Source organism: Sus scrofa, chromosome 12, assembly GCF_054392235.1.
Source record: "Sus scrofa isolate SSC_HxYL_T2T_F1_AM1 chromosome 12, Sscrofa_HxYL_maternal_Yorkshire_Landrace_v2.0, whole genome shotgun sequence".
Classification (NCBI taxonomy): Eukaryota; Metazoa; Chordata; class Mammalia; order Artiodactyla; family Suidae; genus Sus; species Sus scrofa.
In genome coordinates, this window is record NC_139394.1 from 50,822,660 (window position 1) to 50,848,116 (window position 25,457).

The 25,457-nt window shown below is 37.8% G+C and overlaps 1 protein-coding gene across 1 annotated transcript in view; it reads left to right on the forward strand.

The window, feature by feature from the left end:
- The window catches only part of CPD (carboxypeptidase D), a 70,817-nt gene extending 49,498 nt beyond the window's left edge, over positions 1-21,319 (forward strand). The window contains exons 11-21 of the mRNA XM_003131786.5: positions 1,042-1,211; positions 2,871-3,194; positions 4,955-5,150; positions 8,359-8,494; positions 9,564-9,695; positions 10,507-10,602; positions 10,704-10,768; positions 13,964-14,095; positions 14,590-14,775; positions 15,189-15,288; positions 17,221-21,319. Of these exons, the coding sequence (XP_003131834.3) occupies positions 1,042-1,211; positions 2,871-3,194; positions 4,955-5,150; positions 8,359-8,494; positions 9,564-9,695; positions 10,507-10,602; positions 10,704-10,768; positions 13,964-14,095; positions 14,590-14,775; positions 15,189-15,288; positions 17,221-17,447 (1,764 nt within the window). The 3' untranslated portion in view covers positions 17,448-21,319. The remainder of the gene's footprint in view (positions 1-1,041; positions 1,212-2,870; positions 3,195-4,954; positions 5,151-8,358; positions 8,495-9,563; positions 9,696-10,506; positions 10,603-10,703; positions 10,769-13,963; positions 14,096-14,589; positions 14,776-15,188; positions 15,289-17,220) is intronic.
- Positions 21,320-25,457: the final 4,138 nt, after the last annotated feature.

Consider the following 25,457-nt stretch of genomic DNA (forward strand, 5'->3'; position numbering starts at 1 on the left):
CGCCGCATCCTTAACCCACTGAGCAAGGCCAGGGATCGAACCCACAACCTCATGGTTCCTAGTCGGATTCATTAACCACTGAGCCACAATGGGAATTCCTTAAAATACATCTTTTAAAAAATAGTTATTCTCCTATATGCCATCTCCAATTATATCACCTAAGAAAATTAATAGAAATTCCAAAAATTTCCCTAATACCTATTCCATATTCAAATTTCCTCCTCTTGTCCCCATGTTTCTCTTGCTATATTTATTTATTTATTATTATTAGTAGTAAAGTATAATTGACTTACAATGTTTTGTCAGATTCTTTTGTACAACAAAGTGACCCAGTCTCACACATTTCCCTGTGCTGTACAGTAGGATCCCATTGCCAAAAAAACCCCAAAATGCCCAACTATCCCACTCCCTCCCTGTTCCCCCTTGGAAACCCCAAGTCTGCTCTTCTTGGCCATAATCTGTTTCTGGTTTTTTTTTTTTTTTTTTTTTAGGTAGGATCATCTGTTCCATATTTTAGATTCCACAAATAAGTGATATCATATAATATTTGTTTGTTTCTTTCTGGCTTCACTTAGTATGAGAGTCTCTAGATCCATCCACGTTGCTGCAACCTCTAGCTATATTTTAGAACCAGAATCTAGTCAGAGTTCATGCATTGCATTTGATTATTATATATCTTTACTCTCTTTGATTTAGAATAGTCCTTCTATTTTTTTGAAATTACATTTCCTTTTTAAAGCATCCAGGCCAGATTTCTGGTAAAATGTCCTGTGTTCTGAAATTGGTGCTAAGGTTTAAACAGTTATTTATATTCCTCATGATAAAGACAGACCTAACTTATGAAAAATTAGTGTTTCAGAAGCTCCAGTATTTTGTTTAATGGGCAGTTACATTTAGCGTTACTCTGAGTTCCTAAACTCCTCTTTTTTCCATGTGTTTACATTAGTTAACAATCTGTTATTTTGGATGTGAACTCTCCAAATAATTAGATGATGATCTTTACCAATAAAATCTGATAAAGTGTCCTTTTACCTGATCCAGGTTCATCAGGGTGTCAAAGGATTCGTCCTAGATGCCACCGATGGCAGAGGTATATTAAATGCCACCATTAGTGTTGCTGAAATTAATCACCCAGTAACTACTTACAAAACTGGTGATTACTGGCGTCTCCTGGTTCCAGGAACTTATAAAATCACAGCATCTGCTCGAGGGTGAGTTACTGACTGCTTTGAAATTGAGTGCTGAGAGATGAAACATAGTTCCTTTCTGGAAGATGATTGCCAGAAAGCCCTGTAGAGGCCAACCAACCTTGGGTTTAATGCCAAGACGTTTATAGTTGGTTACACATTTAACTCTCCTCTAGTGGCAGAGTGAGTACGTGAACTATCAGATGTAAGAACTCTGTGAAATCATTCACTTTGAACAGTAGCTTCTTTTACCTTCATGCTCTCAGATCACCTGCCCCCTGCCCAGATGTACAGTCATAGTGATTTCCTTCATTGTGGGTAACTGTTCTGGGAACTGCTTATTAGCTGGGAAAAAAAGACTTCTGTTCTGCATACTTCTTGTCATGTTATCCAAAAAATACCACCACTTTATATTTGTCCCTTTTAAAACTCTTTCATAGACACTTATTTTTTTTATTATTATTGTATCTTTGCCTTCTTGCATCGGTAAGATGTTCTTACTTATTGCTGATTCTCTAAGAAATGTCATTTTCATCTTTTTTTACAGTTTTTCCTACCACAAAGATATGTTTACTTAAAAAAAGAAAATTTCCACTGAGGGCTGCACAGGTGCCAACCTGTCTGTGGTTTAGGGTTGCTATCTGCCTCATAAATCAGAGTTGTCTTCTCCTCTGAAAAAGCCTCTTACATAGTTGGCTTTGGCATCTTCTAGGAATAGGAAGGCAGGGATTGGGACCTCATCACTCTGGTTTTTAGTTATGGTAGAGGAAGAAGACAGTGGTTATAACCAGAAAGTCCAGAGTGGGGTATTGCTACTGTTAACTCAATCTGAGCTTTGACGGAAGTGGATTCCTTAATAAAATAATACAATTTCAAAAAAAAAGAGCAAAAATTAACTTATGACTTAATTTCCCTTGTTTTCCCTCCTTTAGAACTGGAACCACCTGACTCTTTAGTCTGAAACTTATTATTTTTACCCTCTTGTAGTTTTCTTTTTTATGTTTTGATACAGGTGGGTGTTTCCCACAGAGTACTTACTTGCCCCCCCCCGCCCCGCCCCAGCTATCTTATTTCTGAAGAGTTGGTTTGAACATTCATTGAAGTAAGGGCAAATACATGGAAACATTTGTAGTTATTGATACCTTTTAAAAAAAAAAGGCTTACAAACATCAGGTGATCTGTAAACTAATGGGTTAGAACTTTAATGAGCAAAGAGGTCTTTTCTGTTTTTTTGTTTTGTTTTTTGTTTTTATTCGGTTTTGGCATAGTATGGGAAAAACCAAAGCACTAAGGTCCTACCTGAAAAATGGGGCAAGAATGATGCATTTGGTAGAGAATGTCGTAGGTTAGCACTTCTCAGACTTTTTCAGCCATGCCTTGATGGCAGACAAGTGAATTCTGATTCTAGGAAATATGGGAATATCCATGGCAAGCACAAGCTTTCTTTTGAAGTCATATATTTAATCTTAAAAGCTCATTTATATTTTACAGTCTATTCTTATCTTGTCTTTGTTAATGTTTAAAACACATCTGAAGTTCTCACAAAGTTAAAAATTCGACCCTTTAGGGAGATGCACCACATTTATCTCAAGGATTCACACAGCTTCTGCATACCTCTGTTTTCCCAGAGCTTAGGTGCTCCAGCTGAAGAAACGTGGCTCTGACCTGTCTCCTCTATTACAGGTATAATCCCGTTACCAAGAATGTGACCGTAAAGAGTGAAGGTGCTGTTCAGGTCAACTTCACACTTGTTCGATCTTCAACAGATTCAAACAATGAATCAAAGAAAGGCAAGGGGGACAGCACCAACGCTGATGATGCCAGCGACCCAACCACTAAAGAGTTTGAAACTTTAATTAAAGACCTGTCAGCTGAGAATGGTTTGGAAGGCTTCATATTACGCTCCTCCTCAAATCTGGCTCTTTATCGATACCATTCGTACAAGGACTTATCAGAGTTTCTGAGAGGACTTGTGATGAACTATCCACATATTACAAATCTTACCAAGTAAGTGTCACCTTCTTACTGCCTGTTTTCCCCTCTCTCCCTCCTTCCTTCTTTCTTTCTTATTGGTTACATTCAGCATAAGCCACATTAAATGATGCTTATAGTTTATTTAGAAATATTTGGGAGCTGAATGTGTAAAGAGTTGGAGTTTACTTATCTTGAAACATATTTGCTTGGAGATCTTTCTAACAATGAACCTTGGAAACTTTTATGAGAAGCACTGGGGCAGAATTCCTCATTAGATTATCAGTGTGTGGCCTGTGCCTCCAGAAAATGTAAAATCATTCTTTCTAATGATTACTTTGACTGATTTTAAAACCCTTTCCACTTCTCAGCTGCAGATTCATGTTCTTTCTCAATATTATTTAGTTTCTTTTATTTTGCTGAGGGCAAGGGATCCAGATTTGGAACTATGAGCTCACTTATCAGGGATCATGTTTAACCTTTTCTTCAAATTAGAAAATGAAGCCTGGTTGGCTGTCATTTTCTTTCCTTTAGTCTCTACTCAGTCAGTGTTCCCTGAAGCTTTAGGGACATATGTGAATGAAGGTTCTGGAAAAACATGTAGTATTAGCTTATGCAAAACCGATGACTAAGGCATCCTTTAGCTTCACTTCCTGGGGCTTCTCTGCCTTGACTTTCACTGTTTCAAAATTATTTCTTTGATTTGTTGATTCCTGTTATTTGCCTATTGCAGAGCCTTTACTTTACATTCTGTCCTGAGCTTATAATTCTCTACTATAAGTCTAAAGAACATTATCTGGCCTTTTCTTTTTTCACTTTTTTGCCTTCATTGGTCCCTTTAATCTTACCAGTAAATTTAGCTTCCCAAATACGGGTTTATAATGCCTATAGTCGCAAAGAATGACATTTACTTTCACAGTACCAATTACCTCTCTTCCTCTACTGATTCTTGAACCTTTCTGCACAGGTCAGGTTTTAATATTGTTCATCTTAGTGACATCTTATAGAGGTTACAAACTTTTCTTATTTTAAAACATACAAAAAAATTGGACATGATTTTTGCTATCCATTTATTTGGTTCATTTAAGGTTTTTTTAACCTTTCAATTCAAGATTCACTTTTTAGTTAAATATTTCCCCCCAACATAGGCAACACCTGCCAGTGGTGGGACACAAGACAGTTTTAGATGGTCCTCCAAAGGTTGCTAGGTGACATTAAATAGCATCATGATAGTACTTTGTCTAGTCTACTAATCCTTCTCAGTTTAATGCCAATGTATTTTTTTCTATCTCTTGTAACTCTCGCTTTATATCAGAAAAAAGCAGAACTTTTAAATTAATTTTGACTGTGATTCTGGCATTGCATTTAAAGTATAAAATGTCTTATTGACATAAGTGAATTTAGTTTTTAAAAGTAAGGTTCTCCACATTTGTGTATATTTAAATTTTTCCATAATAAAAATTTAAGTGAGTTCATTTAAAAGACATATAGTAACTAAAGAGTAGTGTAGATTACAGAAGATTAGGTAAGTGTTGCAAAAATGAGATGAGAATGACTGAACTTGGAGAAAGCTGAACAAATCATAATCTTTCCTAAGTCTGCTAGTATCTCACATCTGCAACTTTCTTTGATCTCGGGAACCTGATTTTCTTAAAGTATTCCGACACAAAGGTTTACTCTTTAAAAACTTTTGAAGATTTTTCATATTTTGTTTTCATTTCTGCTTTTAAAGTCTATAAGGCGGCATTAACATAATGCTTGATTATTGCTGATTTTCTGTTTGTGGTTTTTGAAAGTTTGGGACAGAGTGCTGAATACCGTCACATTTGGTCCCTTGAAATCTCCAATAAGCCCAATGTATCTGAGCCTGAAGAACCAAAGATTCGTTTTGTTGCTGGTATCCATGGAAATGCTCCAGTTGGAACTGAACTGCTTTTGGCTCTGGCAGAATTTCTCTGCCTAAACTACAAAAAGAACCCAGCTGTTACCCAAGTAAGAGAATAGCCCGTTTTGACATGCTTTAAAAGGAAAAAGCTCAGTGATGCACTGATATCAACTCATCATTTAAAAATAAAATTAAGAGTTCTCGTCGTGACTCAGTGGTTAATGAATCCGACTAGGAACCATGAGGTTTTGGGTTCGATCCCTGGCCTTGCTCAGTGGGTTAAGGATCTGGCATTGCCATGAGCTGTGGTGTAGGTCACAGACGCAGCTCAGATCTGTTGTTGCTGTGGCTCTGGCACAGGCCAGCAGCTACAGCTCCAATTGGAGCTATAGCCTGGGAACCTCCATGTGCCGCAGGTGCGGCTCTGGAAAAGACAAAAAAGACAAAAAAAAATTGTATTTCCTGTTAGATTTTATACTTCTAGGGCATTAAAAACTTTACTCTTTAAAAATGGGCTTTGAGGAGTTTCCATCATGGCGCAGTGGTTAATGAATCTGACTAGGAACCATGAGGTTACAGGTTCGATCCCTGGCCTTGCTCATTGGGTTAAGGATCCGGCGTTGCTATGAGCTGTGGTGTAGGTTACAGACGCAGCTCAGATCCCGCCTTGCTGTGGCTCTGGTGTAGGCCGGTGGCTACAGCTCCAGTTAGACCCCTAGCCTGGGAACCTCCATCTGCTGAGGGAGTGGCCCTAAAAAAAGGCAAAAAGACAAAAAAAAAAAAAAAAAAAAAAGGACTTTGGTATATATAGTCATTGTTAATAGTGTTTTTCTAATATATTTCTTTGTATATATTAAGAGGCATAGTGGAAAAAGTAATAAAGATTGCAATACTAGAAAAATGAGACGAAAGAGAAATAATTTTTCTTTTCATGTAATAAAGATGAAATTGGAGTTCCCTGGTGGCTCAGTGAGATAAGGATGCGGTGTTGTCACTTCTGTGGCTCAGGCCAATGCTATAGGACAGGTTCAATCCCTGGCCCCAGAACTTCCACAGTGTAGCCAAAAATGAAAAATAAAACAAAAACGTCTTTAGAAAGGAAAGAAAGAAAGAAAGACAACATGACAACATTATTGGGACATTTTGTATGCTAAGCGATATTAGAAAAAGCAATATAGGAGTGCCTACTTTAGTCATCTGTTGACTGCAGCAAAGAACTTTGATCCTGAAGCCAATCATTTATGATTAAGCAATCTAGTTTTTGTGCTGTCTTAGAGAAAGGAAGGAAAAAGTATGTCCATCTAGAACACTCATTAACTGGCACTGTCTCTACAGAACTTAGGAAAGGGGAAAAAAAATGAATATTTGTTTAATAACTACTATGTACTAGGTATTATACTGAGTACTTTACATGCATCATAATTTAATCCTCAGCTCTACAGTTGTGTTATCTCTATTTTATAGATATGTAAACTGAGACAGAGCTGTTTGATAACTTAGAGGAGGTCACACAGCTACTCAGTGGTAAAGCCGGGATTTAAACCCAAGCATGTCTCACTTTAAAGCCTATGCTGGAGTTCCCTTGTGGTGCAGTGGGTTAATTATCCAGCATTGTCATTGCCACAGCTCGGGTCAGGTTGCTGCTGTGGTGTGGGTTCAGTCCCTGGCCCGGGAACTTCCACACGCTGTGGGTTCAGCCAAAAAAAAAAAAAGGGTCTAGGCTGTTCTGTTCTACTATTCTGCCTCCCCTGAAAGAATTTTGGAAAGAATTGATGTCCTGATTAGGGATTAGGTGAGATGAACTTAAATCAGACTTAACCAAAAATAATTTTCCCATCTTCAGCAAAACAGATTTCATTGACTTTTTCATCTGAGTTGCAGTAGTATTTCAAAGGATTTTTTGTTCTTTTTTAAAATGGGAGAGTAGCTAGTACAGTGGTTCTCAACTTTGGCTACACATTAGAAACTTCTGGCAAGTTAAAAAAAAATACCAATGCCTGGGTCCCATTCAGAAGCATCAGTATTCCTTTAAAAGCTCCGTGGTTTGTTCTAATATGTGGCAAGATTGGCTACTTACTGATGTTATAGTCGTGATAGGCTATATATCCCAAGTAAAACATCTACCTGGAATTTTAAAACTCCTAGTTTATGAGAATTTGCCTTACTCGTCTAATGAGGCTTAGATCACTTTATATTGCCATTTGTTTTGAGCCCAGTGCCAGAGGTCAAGAAAATATACGCATACCCAGAGAACTGTGGTAAGGCCCAAGCGTATATTTACTTTAGGAAAAGAATCTCCCTCGGGGGAAAGATTCAAGAATAAATGGATCAAAGGATCTCAAATATATTTTCAAGCTACTGACTACTTTACCAGAATAAATAAACCAAGGATTACTTATTCTTATTTACTATTAGAACTACATAAGATGAATTATTTCAGAAGTTCATGCCCCATATGACAGTATTAACGTCTATAGATATGAATCTTCTGAGGCAGAAATTATGGGTAAGACAAATATCCTACTTTACTTTTTTTTAATATTCTCTCTCATTGTTTCCAGATGTAAATTGATATTTGTCAAATTATTTGTTCCAGTTTTTAATCTGGAAATACAATATTACCATTATTGTTATTGAACTAAGCCAGTGGTAGCAAACTTTTTCTATAAAGGGCTATACAGAATGTATTTTAGGCTCTGTAGGTCAGATGTTCTGTGTTGCAACTATTCAACTCTGCAGTTGCAGAACAAAAACAGCCATAGGAATGGGCAGGGCTGTGTGCCAATAAAACTTATTTACAGTAGCAAGCAGCAGGCTGGATTTAGCCTACAGGCAGTGGTTTCTGACCCTTGTTTTAAGTTTTATTGGGAGATCTCTGGGAGCATTAGTTGTGCAGTTTTTTTTGGGGTTTTGTGGGGGTTTTTTTTTGTTTTGTTTTGTCTTTTTAGGGCCACACCCGGCATATGGAGGTTCCCAGGCTAGGGGTTGAATCAGAGCTACAGATGCTGGCCTACACCACGTCTGCGACCTATACCACAGCTCATGGCAACACTGGATTCTTAACCCGCTGAGCAAGGCCAGGGATCGAACTTGCGTCCTCATGTATGCTAGTCAAATTTGTTTCCGATGAGCCATGATGGGAACTCCTTTTTCTTTTTTAATTTATTTGGAACAAGAGAGAATTTTATTTATTTAGCTTTGTCTTTTAAATCTGTGTTTAACACAAACACTAAAGACTTGTGTTTGAGGCATGGGCACATAGCTTTTGATTCCCCGTAAAGCTAATAAACTCACTGATTTCTGTTTCTGTTTTAGTTGGTTGACAGGACTAGAATTGTGATTGTCCCTTCTCTAAATCCAGATGGGCGAGAGAGAGCTCAGGAGAAAGACTGTACTTCAAAGATAGGACAGACAAATGCTCGTGGAAAAGACCTGGATACAGACTTCACAAGTAAGATTAACTTTTAGGCCATTGAAGTACTTTGCAGATAGTATTATTTCTCTTTGCTAGAAGATTGGTTGATCCTATTTCATAGATGAGTAATGGGGTGCTTTCCTGTCTAGGATGGGCAGTATAAATGAATAGAGACATCTAGAAAGCTTTTCAAATTTTTATTCTTTTTCATTTGCAACAGTAGTTCAAGTTTTCTCTTAGAAATCCAATCAAGAATATTGGGGGCGGGGCCCATCACTAGCCATACAGAGATGTATATTCTCTCTTTCTACCCTCATATATGTACACGCACATGCAATGGATACGTATGTTGATATGAAGGGGCCTGATTTACTTAAATAGGATAATCAGCTATACACATTGTTCTGCAACTTTTTTCACTGGAATACGTCATCAACATCTATCCATTTCGGTATTTATAGATCTCTAATATTCTTATGAATGGCATTTTAGTATGCTATTAATGTATTGTAATACTCTAATTTATCCAACAGTTTACCTACAAATGAACATTTAGTTTCTAATTTTTTACTCTTGCAAACAGTGTTGCAAAAAACACCCTGATTTCTGAAAATCTTATTTTCTTTCAAGGACAAGTTATTATTTCTTAGAGGAGAATATGTCCATCCCTTTTGGTTTCCAGTAAGAATTTTCTTAAATTTGCTTAGAGTTGGGAGTTCCCTGGCGGTCTAATGGTTAGGAATCAGTGCTTTCACTACTGAAGCCTGGGTTCAGTCCCTGTTCTAGGATCTGAGATCCCACATCAAGCCATTGCATGCACAGCCAAAAAAACAAAAAAGACATTCACATGACAATTTCTATAAAATTTTTTTTTTTGGCTTTGAGTCATTAACCTTTACACATTATCCTAAAGTATATAAAACTCAAAATAACCTACTTCCTAGAATGTACTTTCTTACTTGAGAAGGTATGGAGTAATAAGATATTTCTCTACAGATTTTATAAGTTAGCCTTTTGACTGTGTTCAAGTCAGGAGTATTTTCTTATCTACTCATACTAAAATTTTGAAACTTGATATTTTATATTTGACTTTTCTATTTTTCAGATAATGCCTCCCAGCCTGAGACTAAAGCCATCATTGAAAATTTGATTCAGAAACAGGACTTTAGTCTTTCTGTTGCTTTAGATGGTGGTTCAGTGCTGGTCACATACCCATATGACAAGCCAGTTCAAACAGGTATGTAGAATGTCACTTTCCATATATGCTATTTTTAAGCTTAAATAGAACATTTCAATTAGATAATGTCCCCTCTAAAATCTTCTTAAACGGTGATCATTTGAGGACAACGCATGAACAAATAACCCACCTAAGACGGTTGGTTACTGTTGACGAAGCTCAACATTTCAAACAGTTACTTGGAGGAGGAAGGTCACATCTAATGATGGCCCAGATAATTCCGTGTAGCCGTCTTGTCACATCTGTTCAATTTACTCCCTAAGCACTTATACAGTAATTATGATGTCTCTACACATTAGCAATTCAAAAGTGAATAAGATACAGTACTTGCCCCAAGAAATTCATATTGTGTGACCCAATATTAATGCAGAATTGCCCTCTCCTGCTTTGAACTTTGACTAATTAGACCATATTGTGAGCTGAACCGTTTCTGTTGAATCTCTGTGAGGCCATTGTTTATGGAAATAATTTGTATTGTTTGCAGGGCAGTTTATAAAGTATATCGTAATTAGGACGTGGTTGCCCCAAAATGTGGTAAAACATACCAAAAACAGCTTTGTATTTTAGTGTGGTAGCTTGTTGCTGAACTCACCATTAGTGTCTTTTAGTGTAAGGAAGATGCTTGTCTTCTTGGTCAGGTTATCCTGGGTTGAACCGAACCATGTGCTTAATTATATAATAACCACTCAAACTTCAGTGAGGTGCAAGATTTACTAGAGGGAAAGGGAAATGACTTTTGTGTCCACGAAGTTGCACTTGGAGAAAAGTCTTTTAGATTTCTCCACTAACGTCTAAATTTTTCTCTTTCTAGTGGAAAACAAAGAGACTCTGAAGCATTTGGCTTCTCTTTATGCAAATAATCATCCATCGATGCATATGGGTCAGCCAAGTTGCCCAAATAAATCAGGTAAGTATTTTCCCTACACTTGGTTATTGTTGCTGTTTTGGGAGAAGAGAAAGACTTTGGTGATGGTCTTGTTGATCCTACATCTCTCAATGCTTTTATAGATGAGAATATTCCAGGAGGAGTAATGCGTGGAGCAGAATGGCACAGTCACCTGGGCAGCATGAAGGTATGCTTTATAGAATACCGTGAGACTGGAATTATAAATCCATACTGGACATTGAGTGAATGAATAGGTGACTTTTCTGATAGAGCAAAATTTTTGCTTCGTGGCTTTCTTGACATGATGGCCCTTAAATTAACTAACTTCCGACAGCACTTTTTTTTTTTTGCCATTTTAAACATTTTAAGTTATAAATTCAGTGATATTAACTATATTAGCATGTTGTACAACTATCAACATATGTATTTCCAAAACTTTTTCATCACCCCAAACAGAAACTCCGTGCCCCAAAGCAATAAGTCCCCCTTCATCTCTTCTCCCAGCCCTAGTAACTTCTGCTTTCTATCTGTATGTATCTGACTATTCGGAGTATTTCATGTAATTGGAATTGTACAATATTTTTTCTTTTTGTCTGCCTTTTTTTTCCATTTAGCATAATGTTTTCAGGGTTCTATTCTTTTTGAAGCATATGTCACTATTCCATTTCTTTTTATGGCTAAATAATATTCTATTTTATGTCTAGATCACATTTTGTTTATCAGTTCATATATTGGTGGACAGATATTTCCACCGTTTGACTATTGCAGATAATGCTGCAGTGAACATTTGTGTGCAAGTATCTGAGCAGCTGTTTTCAGTTCTTTTGAGTATATGCCTAGAAGTGAACTTGCTGGTCATATTATAATTATCTGTTTAGCTTTGAGGAACTGCCAGACTTCCACAGCAGCTGAACTATTGTACCTTCCCACCACCACCCTGTACCCAGGGTTACATTTTCTCCATATTCTTGCCAACACTTGTTATTTTACATTTTTTAAAATTACAACCATCATTGTAGCTGTGAAGTGGTATCTCTAGTTTTTTTATTTGCGTTTTCATGACAGCTAATGATGTTGAGCATCTTTTCATTTGCTATTGACCATTTGTATGTCTTTTTGGAGGGGAAATGTCTATTCCAATCCATTGCTCACTTTAAAATGGGGCTTTTGTCTTTTTATTGAGTTAAAAGAATTCTCTATATATTTTGAATGGTAAACCCTTATCAGATACTTAATTCGTCAATAGTTTCTCCCATTCTGTGGGTTGCCTTTTCATTTTCTTGAGTATGTCCTTTGATGCACGAAAGTTTTTAATTTTGATGAAGTCAATTTTATTTATTTCTTTATTGTTGTTCATGCTTTTTGTTGTCATAGCTAAGAATTCATTGCCAAATGCAAGATCATGAAGACTTACCCCTATGTTTTCTTCTAAGAATTTGAAGAAATTAGGTCATGTATCAGTCACCTAACTCTCATATTTACGTCATTGATACATCTGGAGTTGATTTTTGTATATGACATGAAGTAGGAGTTCAACTTCATTTGTTTGCATATGGAAGTCAGTTGTCCCAGCACCATTTGTTAAAAAGACTGTTCTTTCCTCTATTGGATAGTCTTGGCATCCTTGTCAAAAATCAATTGACCTTAGATTTTTGGGTTTCTTTCTGGACTCTATTCTATTGGTCTGTGTGTCATTTCCTATGGTAGGACCACTGTTCTGATTACTGTAGCCTTGTACTAAGTTTTGAATTGGGGACTGTGAGCCCTCCAACTTGGTTATTTTCCAAGATTGTTTTGGCTATTCAGGGATCTGCCTAGTTGCATTTGAATTTGTGTGGTGGCTTCTCTCTTTCTGCAAAAAAGGCTGTTGGAATTTTGTTAGGGATTGTGCTGAATCTGTAGATCACCTTGGGTTCTTTTGATATCTCGACAGTATTGTCTTTCTGTCCATGAACACATGTCTTTCCATTTAATGTCTTTAATTTCTTTCTGAGAGCATTTTAATTTGTTGTCCATCCCCTTCAAATTAGCCAGGAGTTGTTACCAAATGGGTGTGGTTCACTCATCATTCCATTCATATGTGCAACCAGAAAACTGATTGTACATATGAATGGAATTCACTCCATTCTCTGCCTGCCTTCCCTCCTCTATTTACTAAGAACTTCCTGCATGTGAGGCACTTTGCTGTATGATTGATAAAGCATTTGCGGCCCATTCGGCAAATAACTATGTTACAGAATTAATTGCTTTCATCCAGAAGAGAGCACCTCTCAATGTGCCAGGAGAAATTAAAGACAAAAAGTTACTCCTAGTCAGAGATGCAACCTTATTTTCCTAGAGGAGATGGCATCAGGGATGCGGAGGTGGTGAACCAAGACATCCAGAAAGAGGAAGCAGTAGGGGCAGAGGTCAGTAAGCAGCCTAGCAGTTAGAATATGGGATATAATGGAGAGCAGCAGCAGACCAGAATGGAAAGAGAGTTTGAAGCTTTGAACACTTCGTTTTCGTAAGTGATGGGATGCCATTGAAGGTTTTGAGCAGGGATATGATAACATGATCTAAGCTGTACTCTGGAAAAATTAATCTTTTAACAGATTAATGTATATTGGAGGAAGGAGAGACTGTGGTGACAGGTTTAGAAGAGCCTAGACAAGAACTAATGAGGACCTAGATTAGAGTAGTGGCCATGGCAGTGAAATCAAGGGATGACGCTTCAGAGATACTGTGGAGGGTAGAATTCACAGGATTCTGCAGATTCTGGATGACACTAAGAAACTGAAGTCAAAGGCAAGAGATTTCATATCTGTGTGCGAAAACAAGTTACTGTTATTAACTGATCTAGGAAGAAGAACAGGTTTGGGGGCAAGGGTGTTAAGTTAGGTTTGGGAACCTGTCTACATAAGTAGTTCTTGCCTAAATATTGCTATATTTCTATATGGTAGGCTTGAGCCTGCAGGTTGAGGGTATCAGGGGGCAAGGGCTTGTGCCTCTACCTCTAAGAACCCCAAAAACAGCAGTAACAGCAATGAAGTTCCAGGATTTAGAGGGAGGATGGCCCTCTGCCTGTACTTACTAGTTTATTCAGCAAACCCTAGTAACAACCCCTCTGGCTGCCAGTGCCCTGTGGGAAGCCCTAGAGATATAAAAATGGATTGGACGTAATCCCTGGTCTTAAGAACTTCCTTAGGAGTGGCCACGTTTATGACTGATTATAATAGCAAGCGGTTTATTTATATTTGCCATAAAATGCTTTACAGATACTTTGTTTGCATCACCCAGGTTTTCTTTTTATTCCATCCATACCCTTTGTTGCATTACAAAACCTTATTCTTACTTTTACTTATTAATTTTCCTACTTGTGTTTTTGAATTTTATATTCCAGGATTATAGCGTTACCTATGGCCACTGTCCGGAAATCACAGTATACACAAGCTGCTGCTACTTTCCTAGCGCAGCCCAGCTCCCTTCGTTGTGGGCAGAGAATAAAAAATCTCTTCTTAGCATGTTGGTAGAGGTGAGTCTCTTTTCACTAGAAGCAAACTCCCAGGAATATGTTCAATGAAAACCTTTATTATTTATTTTAAATGTATGTAGAAAGAGTTTTTGTTCATTTTAGTATTACCTACACAGGTGCCATGAGTTCACATATCTGCTGTCTGTTGAAGTAATTTAACCTTGTGAGATGTTGCAGGTGCTTCCATTTGCATATCACATGGAGTTACTCAAGAGAGTGTCCTGTGATGGGAAGTAAATCATTCAAGGTGTCAGAAGATCCGGGGTCTAACATTTTAGGCCTTGACTATATGAGAGTCCTCTTTCCCCTTATTTCCATCTTTGTGCTTCTGAGGCAGTGACTGAGTAGAAGACAAGGTCAGAGTGAGGAGGGAGGAATAAGCCAGTCTTATGGGGGGTTTTATTATTTTGTTTTTGTCATGCCTCGAGCTATGGCCTCTGGCATATCTGTCATTATAAAAACATAAATTTATATTTTAAACTTTTTTTTTTCAGGTTCACAAGGGAGTTCATGGATTTGTTAAAGATAAGACCGGAAAACCAATCTCGAAAGCAGTCATCGTGCTCAATGAAGGCATAAAGGTGCACACAAAAGAGGGAGGTTATTTCCATGTCCTGTTAGCTCCAGGTGTCCATAACATCAATGCCATCGCCGATGGGTATCAGCAACAACATTCACAGGTAATGGTATCATGTAAATTCTTCATGGCTTTTTTTTTGGCCACGCCCAGGCCAGGGGTCAGACCCAAAGCACAGCAGGGACCTAAGCCATGACCCTGACAAAGCCTGATCCTTAATCCGCTGCACCACAAGAGAACTCCAAAAATTCTTGTTTTTGATAGAACTTCTATTTAAGTTGAAACTGCTTGTTAGAAAGCTTGTGGGGAATAAAGAAAAATATATGGCCACCTGTTGATTATGATATCTTTTCATCTTTCAATCCTTTAGCAACGAGGGAAGTTTTTATAGCATTTTGTGTACTTTAGATGAAAATCATCTCCTTAGTTTGCTATAAAGGCCCTAGGAAGATAGCAGGGATACAGTATACCTTAGTAAATAAACTTTTTCCTAACTCTTGCACTTTCTCCTTCTAGGTCTTTGTGCATCACGATGCAGCTAGTTCTGTGGTGATAGTCTTTGACACAGATAACCGGATATTTGGTTTGCCAAGGGAGCTTGTGGTAACTGTATCAGGTAAAAAAAAAAAATTAAATTTTTAGTGGTTGAATCCTGGCATGTCAATCTTTTATAATCACTTTTCTTCTACTGTCTTTATCTAAACATGTTTTTCCTGGAACACTGTTCTCTCCTTTGTTCACATGTTCAGGTCTGTACTCAAATGTCACCTCCACCAAGAGGCCTTCCCTGATTACCCCAGCTAAAAGGGTACCCCTGTCACTCTCTCCGCTCCACTTGTTTCTGTTAAAGCACTTATCACTGCCTACCATTATGTTATATAGTTAGTTATTTATTTGTCTATATTTGATCTCTCCCACTAAAACATAATCTCGGAGGGAGCAGGGATTTTTATCTGCCTCCCCAGTGCCTAGAACCATGGTTGGCTTGTTGAGGGTCTTAATGTTCTCAATGAAGAGTTGTTGACTGAATGAATGATTTGCTTTATACCAAGATCATAAGTCCCTTGGACTTTGACTTATATTAGTCCTGTTTTTTCCAGGATCCTGGAAGGAGGAAATACTTGTTTTCTCTAAGATTAATATGTGCTTTTGCTTGAAAGTTTTACTGAAAGTTTATAAAGAAAAAAATTCATAAAATAATAAATACTCTGCTGCATTGTATCTTTTGACACAGAGAACCTTGGTTCACTTCTAAGTATAACTTGGACCTGATACAAAATAACCAAGTTTTATTACAGAATGTGTTGGAGAGAGATCCTTAGTTGAGAGACTACTATAGTGGAAACAGGGTCAGATCATAGATCTGGTTGTGGAGGTTTAAGGTAGAGTTCTTAACTTGAACTGGATAAATTATGAATCTCTAAGTGGTTAGAAACATAGGAGATGGGATTCAACTATGGTAAATCTGGCTCTTCCACCCATTTGCTGTTGTGAAGTTAATTTTTATTATGATTTTATTGTTACTATTTTTTTTTTTTTGTCTTTTTGTCTTTTGTGGGCTATACCCATGGCATATGGAGATTCCCAGGCTAGGGGGTCTAATTGGAGCTGTAGCCACTGGCCTACACCACAGCAACGCCAGATCCGAGCTGCATCTGCGACCTATACCACAGCTCACGGCAATGCCAGATCCTTAACCCACTGAGTGAGGCCAGGGATCAAACCTGCAACCTCATGGTTCCTAGTTGGATTTGTTTCTGCTGAGCCATGACAGGAACTCCTATTGTTACTGTTTTTTTGTTACTTAGACTCTTACCCTTATAATTTATATACAGATATTTTAAATACATGAGGGATTTGGGATGAGATGAAAATTTACTGGAAAAGTAGAAGTCCTTGATTGATTTAAAAAGTAGGTTGTACTATAGTAGACACAGTTTGATTTCATTGTGGTAAAAGAAAAATGTATATATACATACACACATAAAGAAAAATCTGGAAAACTAGGCATTGGGGTTGTTTAAAATGATCTCAGGGTAATAGAAATGTGAAGAAGTGGCATTTGGGTTTTTAGTATTTTATTTACCTGTATTTTTAAAATTTTGTACAGGATACGTGTACTACTTCTATAATAGTAAAGGTTTGGCGTTTTTTTGGTTTTTGTTTTTTGTTGTTTTCATCTTATTTTTAGGGCCACACCCACAGCATATGGAAGTTCCCAGGCTACGGGTCCAATTGGGGCTGCATCTACCGACCTACACCACAGCTACAGCAATGCAGGATCCAGGCCATGTCTGCAACCTACACCACAGCTCATGGCAACAGCAAATCCTTAACCCACTGAGCAAGGCCAGATCAAATCTACATCCTCATGGATACTAATCGGGTTTGTTACCACTGAGCCATGACTGAAACTTCATTAAGGGTTGTTTTTAAGTGCATGAAATTTAAAAAATGAAAGGCATATTATAAAAAGTGCCATTGTAAGCAGCTGCTTATTTATGCCCTTCAAGTCGAACACCATTCACGTGGTGGTTTTGTTTGGCAGGTGCCACCATGTCGGCATTGATCCTAACAGCTTGTATTATCTGGTGCATCTGCTCTATCAAGTCTAACAGACACAAGGACGGCTTTCATCGGCTTAGGCAGCATCATGATGAGTATGAAGATGAAATCCGCATGATGTCAACTGGCTCCAAGAAGTCTCTCTTAAGTCATGAGTTCCAGGATGAAACGGACACCGAAGAGGAAACATTATATTCTAGCAAACATTGAAACACGCACTTTGCATCTCTCCCAGCATAAGTACAAGCAAAGTCACAGTTCCTTTTGGGAGACACTGCATTAAGAAGAAAGACTACCTTGCTTCTTCAAAGAACTTTGGGAAGTTAACTTGCTAAATTTGTATTCTCTGTGAATTTGACTGGCAACTTTGAACTTCCCCTCCTTAAAGTACTCTTACTTAAAAAAAAAAAAATCTGCTTTCTATTTATGCAGCAGAGATGGGACAGCCACTTTGTTTTTCTTTTTAATTTAAGATGAGCTGTTTGGAGCTTCTGTTATAACTGCACACAGCCAACTAGTGGATGTTTTATTTGGCACATCAGGTGTTTACTAGTGGCTTAAGCTTTTTCTCTTTATTTTAAATGGCCAAAAGCATCCAGAAACATTAAGGCAGGGACAGCAGTCAGAATCTGACATAGAGCTTTAAAAACTCGAGGTTTTCTCAACCTATTGAGGAGTATTATTCTCTAGTTATTAAATAGCTGGAGTTTCTCTTTTTATTCAGGTGTAATGGAGGCTGAGTTGATTTTGAAACTTATGTAACATTAGGAGATGAATAAATGGGCTTCCGTATTTGGCTTTCTACCTATTCCAAGGCTAGATCAGAACTGGTGGGCTGTGCTCTAAGCAGGATTTCACTACCTCTCTTGTAAGGTTTAGCAAAGTTCTAAATATCCCCATTTTAAGGGAGAAGTTGTTGACTTTGTTATAAAAGATCTAAATGTCCATTTGAGTGGAACTGAGAGGGAGATCCAGCAAAAGCTAAAACTCCTATTGCCTATCTTTCAACTTGGTAAAAACCCACAGGTGCTGCTGATGCTGCTCTTATCTGTGAAGCACTACTTTATTCTAGGAATGCCTAAATCTTTAATATTTACTAAATTTGAACCTTTTCTATGTTGTACACTTATGGTTTTCAGATGACCTGGCAATCTGCAAGATCTGAATTCTACTGAAAATATCTGGAAGTGTAGAAGAGACCTACTTGTACGTTCTTAACTTACATTTGAACACAAAATATCTACACTCATGTCCAGCCCAAGCTTTCTCCCTATGATAGCATCCTGTTATTGAAATAGCTTGGCCTGTCTTATTCATAAGGACCTCTGCAAGTGATTGGGTTCTTTGTCCTAATGTTTCATTTGCCAGTTTCTTCTTTGTCAACCAATTTTGTTAAAAGTTCAGTTGAAAGCATTTAAATATGGCTCCCTCCATTAAAAAATAATAATAACAACACTGTGGTGAGAAAGTACCATCTTCAGTGCCAATCAGGTTATTGCAAAGGCCTAAAAGATTTGCATTTTATTGTCTATCATATTATGTTATTCAGTGGGAATGATGCTTTTTATAAGTATGAGTCTTACCAATAATCTAAGGGTTTAACACCTTTGAGTATTTTAATGGCCAAGTTGCTGCTGAACTTGTAACAAATCAGGGGGTCAAAAAACTTGCTCTCATCTTTTCAAATTGTCTTCTGTATCTGTTAATGTACCAGTCATCCCAAAGCGTTCATCTGGAGTGGTTTACCATCCACCTAGGTTATTCAGCCAACTTTTGCGAGAAATGTGCCCAAAGTGGCTTTATAGAAAGAGATTTGGTTTAGCAGGAATAATGAGGTCATGGCGTTTATCCATGAGTATCTGTGACCTAATTTGGGTGGTTCAGGGTTAAGCCATTCTGGTACTAGTCCTGTTTAACTACGCTAAATTTTGAGCCCTTGCCACCACACATGCACAGAGCAGTTTGTGGGGTGATAATACTTAATGAAATAATCATGATTTTAATTTCTTCTAATACTACTTTACATTTTCCATAAGGGGATGATGTGGGGGGTATTGCTCTTTCAAGCTTTATTTTTAAGAGTGCAAAGTCAGAAAGGCAACAAAGGGCCTGTGAGTGGCTGGCTCGGCTTGAGATATTGCAGGTAGAATTGAAATGAAGTTGATGTGACAGCTTTTATTCGTACTGGTCTTCACTAAAGGATGCCTTTTCAATTCATTTCTCTCTTGAATTAAATGTCTTTCACTGTACATCACAGTAGCTGGAGTCCATGCCTTTTAAGCATGCGTAAAGAGTTCTTTCAGTAATGTTTCATGAAAGGCAAACCAAATTCTGCTATAATCTCTAACGAATTTCTGAATAATGCATTGCTCTGGAAAACAAGGCCTTTTTCGCTTGTGTTGTCTGTTAACATGAATGTACAGGATCATGACTACTAAGACTGTGTTCTCTGCCTTGCTTTGTCTTTTATTTGTGGATCTAATCTAGTATTAGGCCACATTAACTGCTTAAGGCATCAAAGCCATATGGCATGGGGAATGCATTTCTTCAGTGTTTCTTCTAGAGACTTTCCATTTCCTTGGAGTCATGGAGGCAAGTAAGTATCACAGTATTAAGAAATTCACCCAAACCTGAGTTGTGCCTTCCTTTACTCACAAGGCATGTGGTTTTTGTTTTATTTTGTTTTGTTTTGGGGGGAGGGGTGGGGGTTTGTCCTGGTGATCGATTTGTAAGCCTTCTTCCCTCTGGCTCCTAAATAAAAGCAAAGTGATTGAGTAGGTAATGTTCAAAGTGTCTGCCTGTGTAAATGTACTGATCATGCAGTTCAATAAGTTGAATTCAAGTTAATTTCAAGGAGGAAAAATCCTTTGGTTTGGATGTATTTCGCTGAACATTTGAGTAGTGACGGGGATCCCATCCAGTTGAGGAATACTTGCGATTCTCATTGGAGGGAATGTGCTTTGGGGCTTTGGTCATCCTCCAGAAAGGAACAACAGTGTATATTTGGCCCAGTGTGATTGATTGGTTAATCTTTGGTAACTTTCACCTGAGTAGGATTTGCTGAATTAATGAATACTGAACTTTAGTTATGAGTTGGCAAATAAATAAAAGGTAGTGCTTATGCCTGTTTCTAAGCTAATACCAGGTTACTCAGTAACCAAGACCTGTTCTTCTATTTCCATTTCTTCTCAATAGTAACTAAATCAGTTTATTTTCTTGTGGCCAGAAATGCACTTATGCCAAGTTTTGTCCCTGCTGTATTAAAAGGTTCTTGGCTACGAATGCTGTAATAGTGCCCTATGTTATGGTTCTCTGGTGGAACTTTTTTTAGCAACTTACTACCAAAAAATTCTGCTGTGGTTGATGTTCAGTGATTCTTTATTTAGCAACTTTTTGATAAGTATTTGGGTTTCTGATTATTTTAATTAAAGTAGTTTTTTTTTGGAGGGGGAGGTGATGAGGGCCCTTGATTACTGTCAAGTGAACTTGGATTTCCAGTTCATAAAGAAATATTTCCCAACCCCCAATTCTCCTGTTTTTAGCAATAACTCATTAACATGCCATTTGACTTTCAGAACATTACCCAGTTGATTTTGACTTGGCAGACTCTTTGGTGAAATTGGAAAATAGGCTTATTTGAAATAAGGCACTTAGATATAAATTATATAAATGTATGACTTTTATAAATGACATAACATGAGTGTTCTCGCTACGTTCTGTGCTGGCCATGCTGCAGATTTTCTGGAGGTATGACATGATGGTATTTTTCTTTTAATACTCAGATTAAAAATCAACTTTTCACCTCTCCCTTTTTTCAGAGTGACATTCCCCAGCTCCAGAACAATCTATAGCTATTTATATGAGGTGCCCAAGACTCATTCATCAAAAGTGCTTCAGTCTTTGGTTTATTTCATGCGCTGTGCCTTCAAAATGAAGTTTTTAAAAGGGACTTTAAACAAAGTTGAATAGTAGTTTTAAAAAGTCAATCTGTGTAATTTATGTGAAATCTAACTGTAATGAGGTCCTTTCTGTTTTTTATATGTAAACAGATCTACTAATCCTGTATAAAAGTTATTTTATGATGTTTGTCTTCCTTTGTGTTTTGTCTCATAATCTTTTCTCAAAAGCAATAGACCAGAAAAAGTTACTGTTCCAATTTGAAAGTTATGGATTTAGTTTTTCTACCTATAGGAGGGGGAACATAGTACCAGGCAAGGAATACAGGTTGTTACCTGCAGAACGTTTCTTCTTCATGAATTGACTCAAAATAAAACTGTGTTTCTGGAATAATTACATAGTAGCCGCAGCTCAGCTAGATTGCTATATGCCCAATCACTCCACAGTGAATATAACAAAAGTGGCCATTGAAAGGTTTATGTGCTCGTTCCAAACTTTGGTTCTTTTTACAGATGAGCCAAGTTGTGTGTCCTGACACTTGAGGGCATAGTGGTAATCAATTCAATATCCCCTTTTCATTTAGCAATAATTTGTTGATGCTGCTGCCCTAATAGGAATTGGGCCAGTGTCTTGGGAGTGCTGGGATGCAGGTTCAATCCCCAGCCTGGCACAGTAGGTTACGGACCTGAAGCATAGGTTGCTCTGATCCCGGGTCCAGGAATTCCATATGCCATGGAGTGGCAAAAAAAGAAAAGAGAGAGAGAAGGTCTGCTATAGAGGAAGTATAGCCTGGAGATTTGAGTATGGACTTTGGAGTGGAACCAATCCATGACTGACCCTTGATTCTGTCACTTGCTTCCTATGTGACTTTGTTTTGTACACATTTCTTAACATTCTCTGGGTCTCAGTTTCTCTACTGGTTAAGGAATAATACCTGATAGGATTGCAGTGGGAATTAAGTGAAATAATGTTAGCAATAGGCCCAACACGGTGTTTGACTCGGAACTGGATGGCCGTGGTGACTGGAAATGGGAGTGTATTGGAATGACTGTGGTAATTGGAAATGGGAGTATATTGAAATGGATGCCTCAAATTCAGCTAAAGACAATTTATCGATTCAGTTAGAAGCAATATGAAGAGGTTGTGATATAGTCAAAGATGTAGGTGAAAAACAAGTAGAAAGAGGAGATATTTAAGATGGAACATGGAGAAAGAGATTATGGATTAAATAGAAATTGTTTTAACATGAATTATATTCTGTGATTGTCAAACAAGTTGAACCAAGGTGAAGGGGCCACAGGGAAGGTCTAGATTGCTAGGTCTGAACCACCACTAATTTTGAGTATTTGGAGTTACTGCAATACTGTAAGTATTATCATTCATTATTGTATGATTCCTTATTAGAGTTTTTCAAGATAAAATAGGTTTCTGATTTGGTGTTTGAAAGATGTCAGGGGCCCAGAGGAATTGATCCTAAAGATAGTTAGGGGATGGGATAGATGGGGAGTGGGTATATGACAGTAATAGCTGATTGGATGACTGCTAGATTAAAATAATTTTGGAATATTTGTATTTACAGAAAAGTGAATACAGAATTAGCTGCTGGACTCTTATTTGGAGGATGTGGGTACTGGGAAGGGAAAAGAGGATTATGCAATTTGCTACTCAGCAGGACTTGAATGGAATCCATTTGAAAAGTAGTGGGCATTGGAGGAAACATGAACCTAGCCAGGTATGCATAGCCTGGGTGGTGAGGTATCAAGCCACATGGCACTGCTTCTAGGTGACTGGGTTAAACTCAGATCTTCTCCAGTGGAAGGTATCTCTATCCTAGATTTGGAGATCTCACTATTTTTCAAGGGCAATGACCAACATAGACATATAACCAAGCATGAAGAGAAAGAAAGACACTACCAGTAATAAAGCAGAAAAAGTTCACTAGCTTCAGATGATGACATTATCAAACACTGCAAAAACCAACAAAAAACTTACTGTTTTCAAAGCAATCAAAGATAAACCTGAGACTATCATGGGAAACCATAAAATAATAGAATTTCTAGAAATGAGAGTACAGAAACTATAATTCAATGGATAGTTGCAATGGCAGCTTGGACACAGAGAAGCAGAAACCAGAAGGTAAATCCATAGAGATTCTGTTTGGCAGCACAAAGACAAAACAGTAGAAAATAGGAAGAAGAGGGTAAAAATGACAAAGGCATGTTTGATAATCAGTTCTAGAGGGAAAGGGGAGAAAGAATGAAGCATAGGAAACTTAAAATTCTCAAGGGGGAATGTTCCAAAATTGATAAATGGTATCTATAGATTAAAGAAACCCCATCCAAGCCAGAAAAAGTAAACATCCACACCTAGACACGTCAGTGAGATGCTGGCACCAAAGACAAGGAGGAAAAAAATGTAAAGCAGTCAGAGAGAAAAGAAATTAATTTCAAAGGCTTTATAATTTACCAGTACAGTATAAATATACTTTGAAAGTGCCAGGGAGAACATTAACTTCCAACAGCGAATTCTATATTGAACCTATCTTTCAAGAATGAGGGTGAAGGTCCAGGTAACTGAAAACATGGGTGGCAACCTATGCTACCTCCTGTCTCCCAATATTTCACTGCTGAAAAAAAAGAAAAGGTAAAGGTTTTCTATACAGAAACCTCAGTGTAACTTGAGGCTGGAGAAGTTTGAAACGTCAAACTAACACTAAAATGAGAAAAAAAATCACCAAATCTCAGTATATACTCTCATATGCCTGCCTCAGCCTCACCCCAGTGCAAGGCTTTGTGGAGAGAAGGGAGAGGGAGATGAACGGCAAGGAAGACAGACGAGGAAGACAGTAAGTGCACCTAAAGTTAGTGTAAAACTGCTGAATGGTCTGGAAAAAAACGTGTCAAGCCATCGGAGCGCAAACTGTAGAGAAGGGGTTTCAAAATGAGTTCAATTTAAAGGGGCTGGTGTAATTGAAGGGAGCAATTTCTGATACACGTAGCTTTTGGGGAAGGAAAAAAGGAGAAACACCCTTTGACAAATTAGGTGATGGGAGCCAAAAAGAGGACTATTTAAAGTTCTGCAAGGTAAAGGAAAACTACAAAATCGGAATGTTAACCATCTCTCCCTATCACCAAAAGCAACCAACAAAAACCCTGCTGAAGCACCTGAATTTTGTTATATTGACAGAAGAGACCTCAGCCATGAGGCATGGAAATATAAATAACTGAAACAAATATTGATAAGGAACAAATTGGTCATTATTTGTAGATAGGATTGTGCATGTGAAAATGCAAAACAATCTACAAGTAAGTTAGAAAACAATAAGATGACAGCTCTATGTTCAGCTATGGGTGGACTGGTTTAAAACAGAAAAGACTTTCCCATTGAGAATAATTAGAAAAGCTTGGATTAAAACAACAACCAGAAAAGCTGTTGAAGGATTGGGGACTACTAAAATAACAAGGACTGAGGGGGTCAAGATCCTAGCAAGGGGAGTTCAGGGGCGGGAGGATAATGAAATATTCACCTTGACGCATTTTTTTTTTTGTTTTTTGTTTTTTGTTTTTAATTAAGTGCCTGAACCCGGTCTTTATTTTTTTTTTTTAATAATTTAAAGTTTTGAGGAGTTCCCGTCGTGGCTCAGTGGTTAACAAATCCGACTAGGAACCATGAGGTTGTGGGTTCAATCCCTGGCTTCACTCAGTGGGTTGAGGATCCAGCATTGCTGTGGCTGTGGAGTAGGCTGGCGGCTACAGCTCCAATTGGATCCCTAGCCTGGGAACCTCTGTATGCTGCAGGTGCAGCCCTAGAAAAAACAAAATGACAAAGTTTTATTGAATTATAGTTTACAATGTTGTAATAATTTCTGCTGCTGCAAGAAGCAGCAGTAAACTGTCTGGAGAAGGGTAACTTTGCGAGCCTCAAGTGATTACTACAAATTCTAATCTATAACATACTGCATCCAGTTAAAATTACTTTTATTATTATATGTCAAACGGTGAAAGATCAAGAAAAATATAGAAACAGTCCCATGGGAGTTACAGGTTTTTCAGTTATCAGAAACTTTAAAATAATGGCAAGGAATAAATTCAAGAAAGTAAAAGACAAGATGAAGAATTTTAGCAGATACTTAAAATCTATTCAAGGGAGGCTTTCACTTGTGGACAAAATGGTGTAGATGTATTTCTCTTCTATTCCTCCCACTGAGCCCAGCAGAAACAAACAAACAAAACCCCCAAACCCTCATGCATTATATATGAAACAAATAAGACTCAGGTGCAGAGAAAAAGGCAGGCACCTCCAAGGACCTCGAGCATCCAAAGA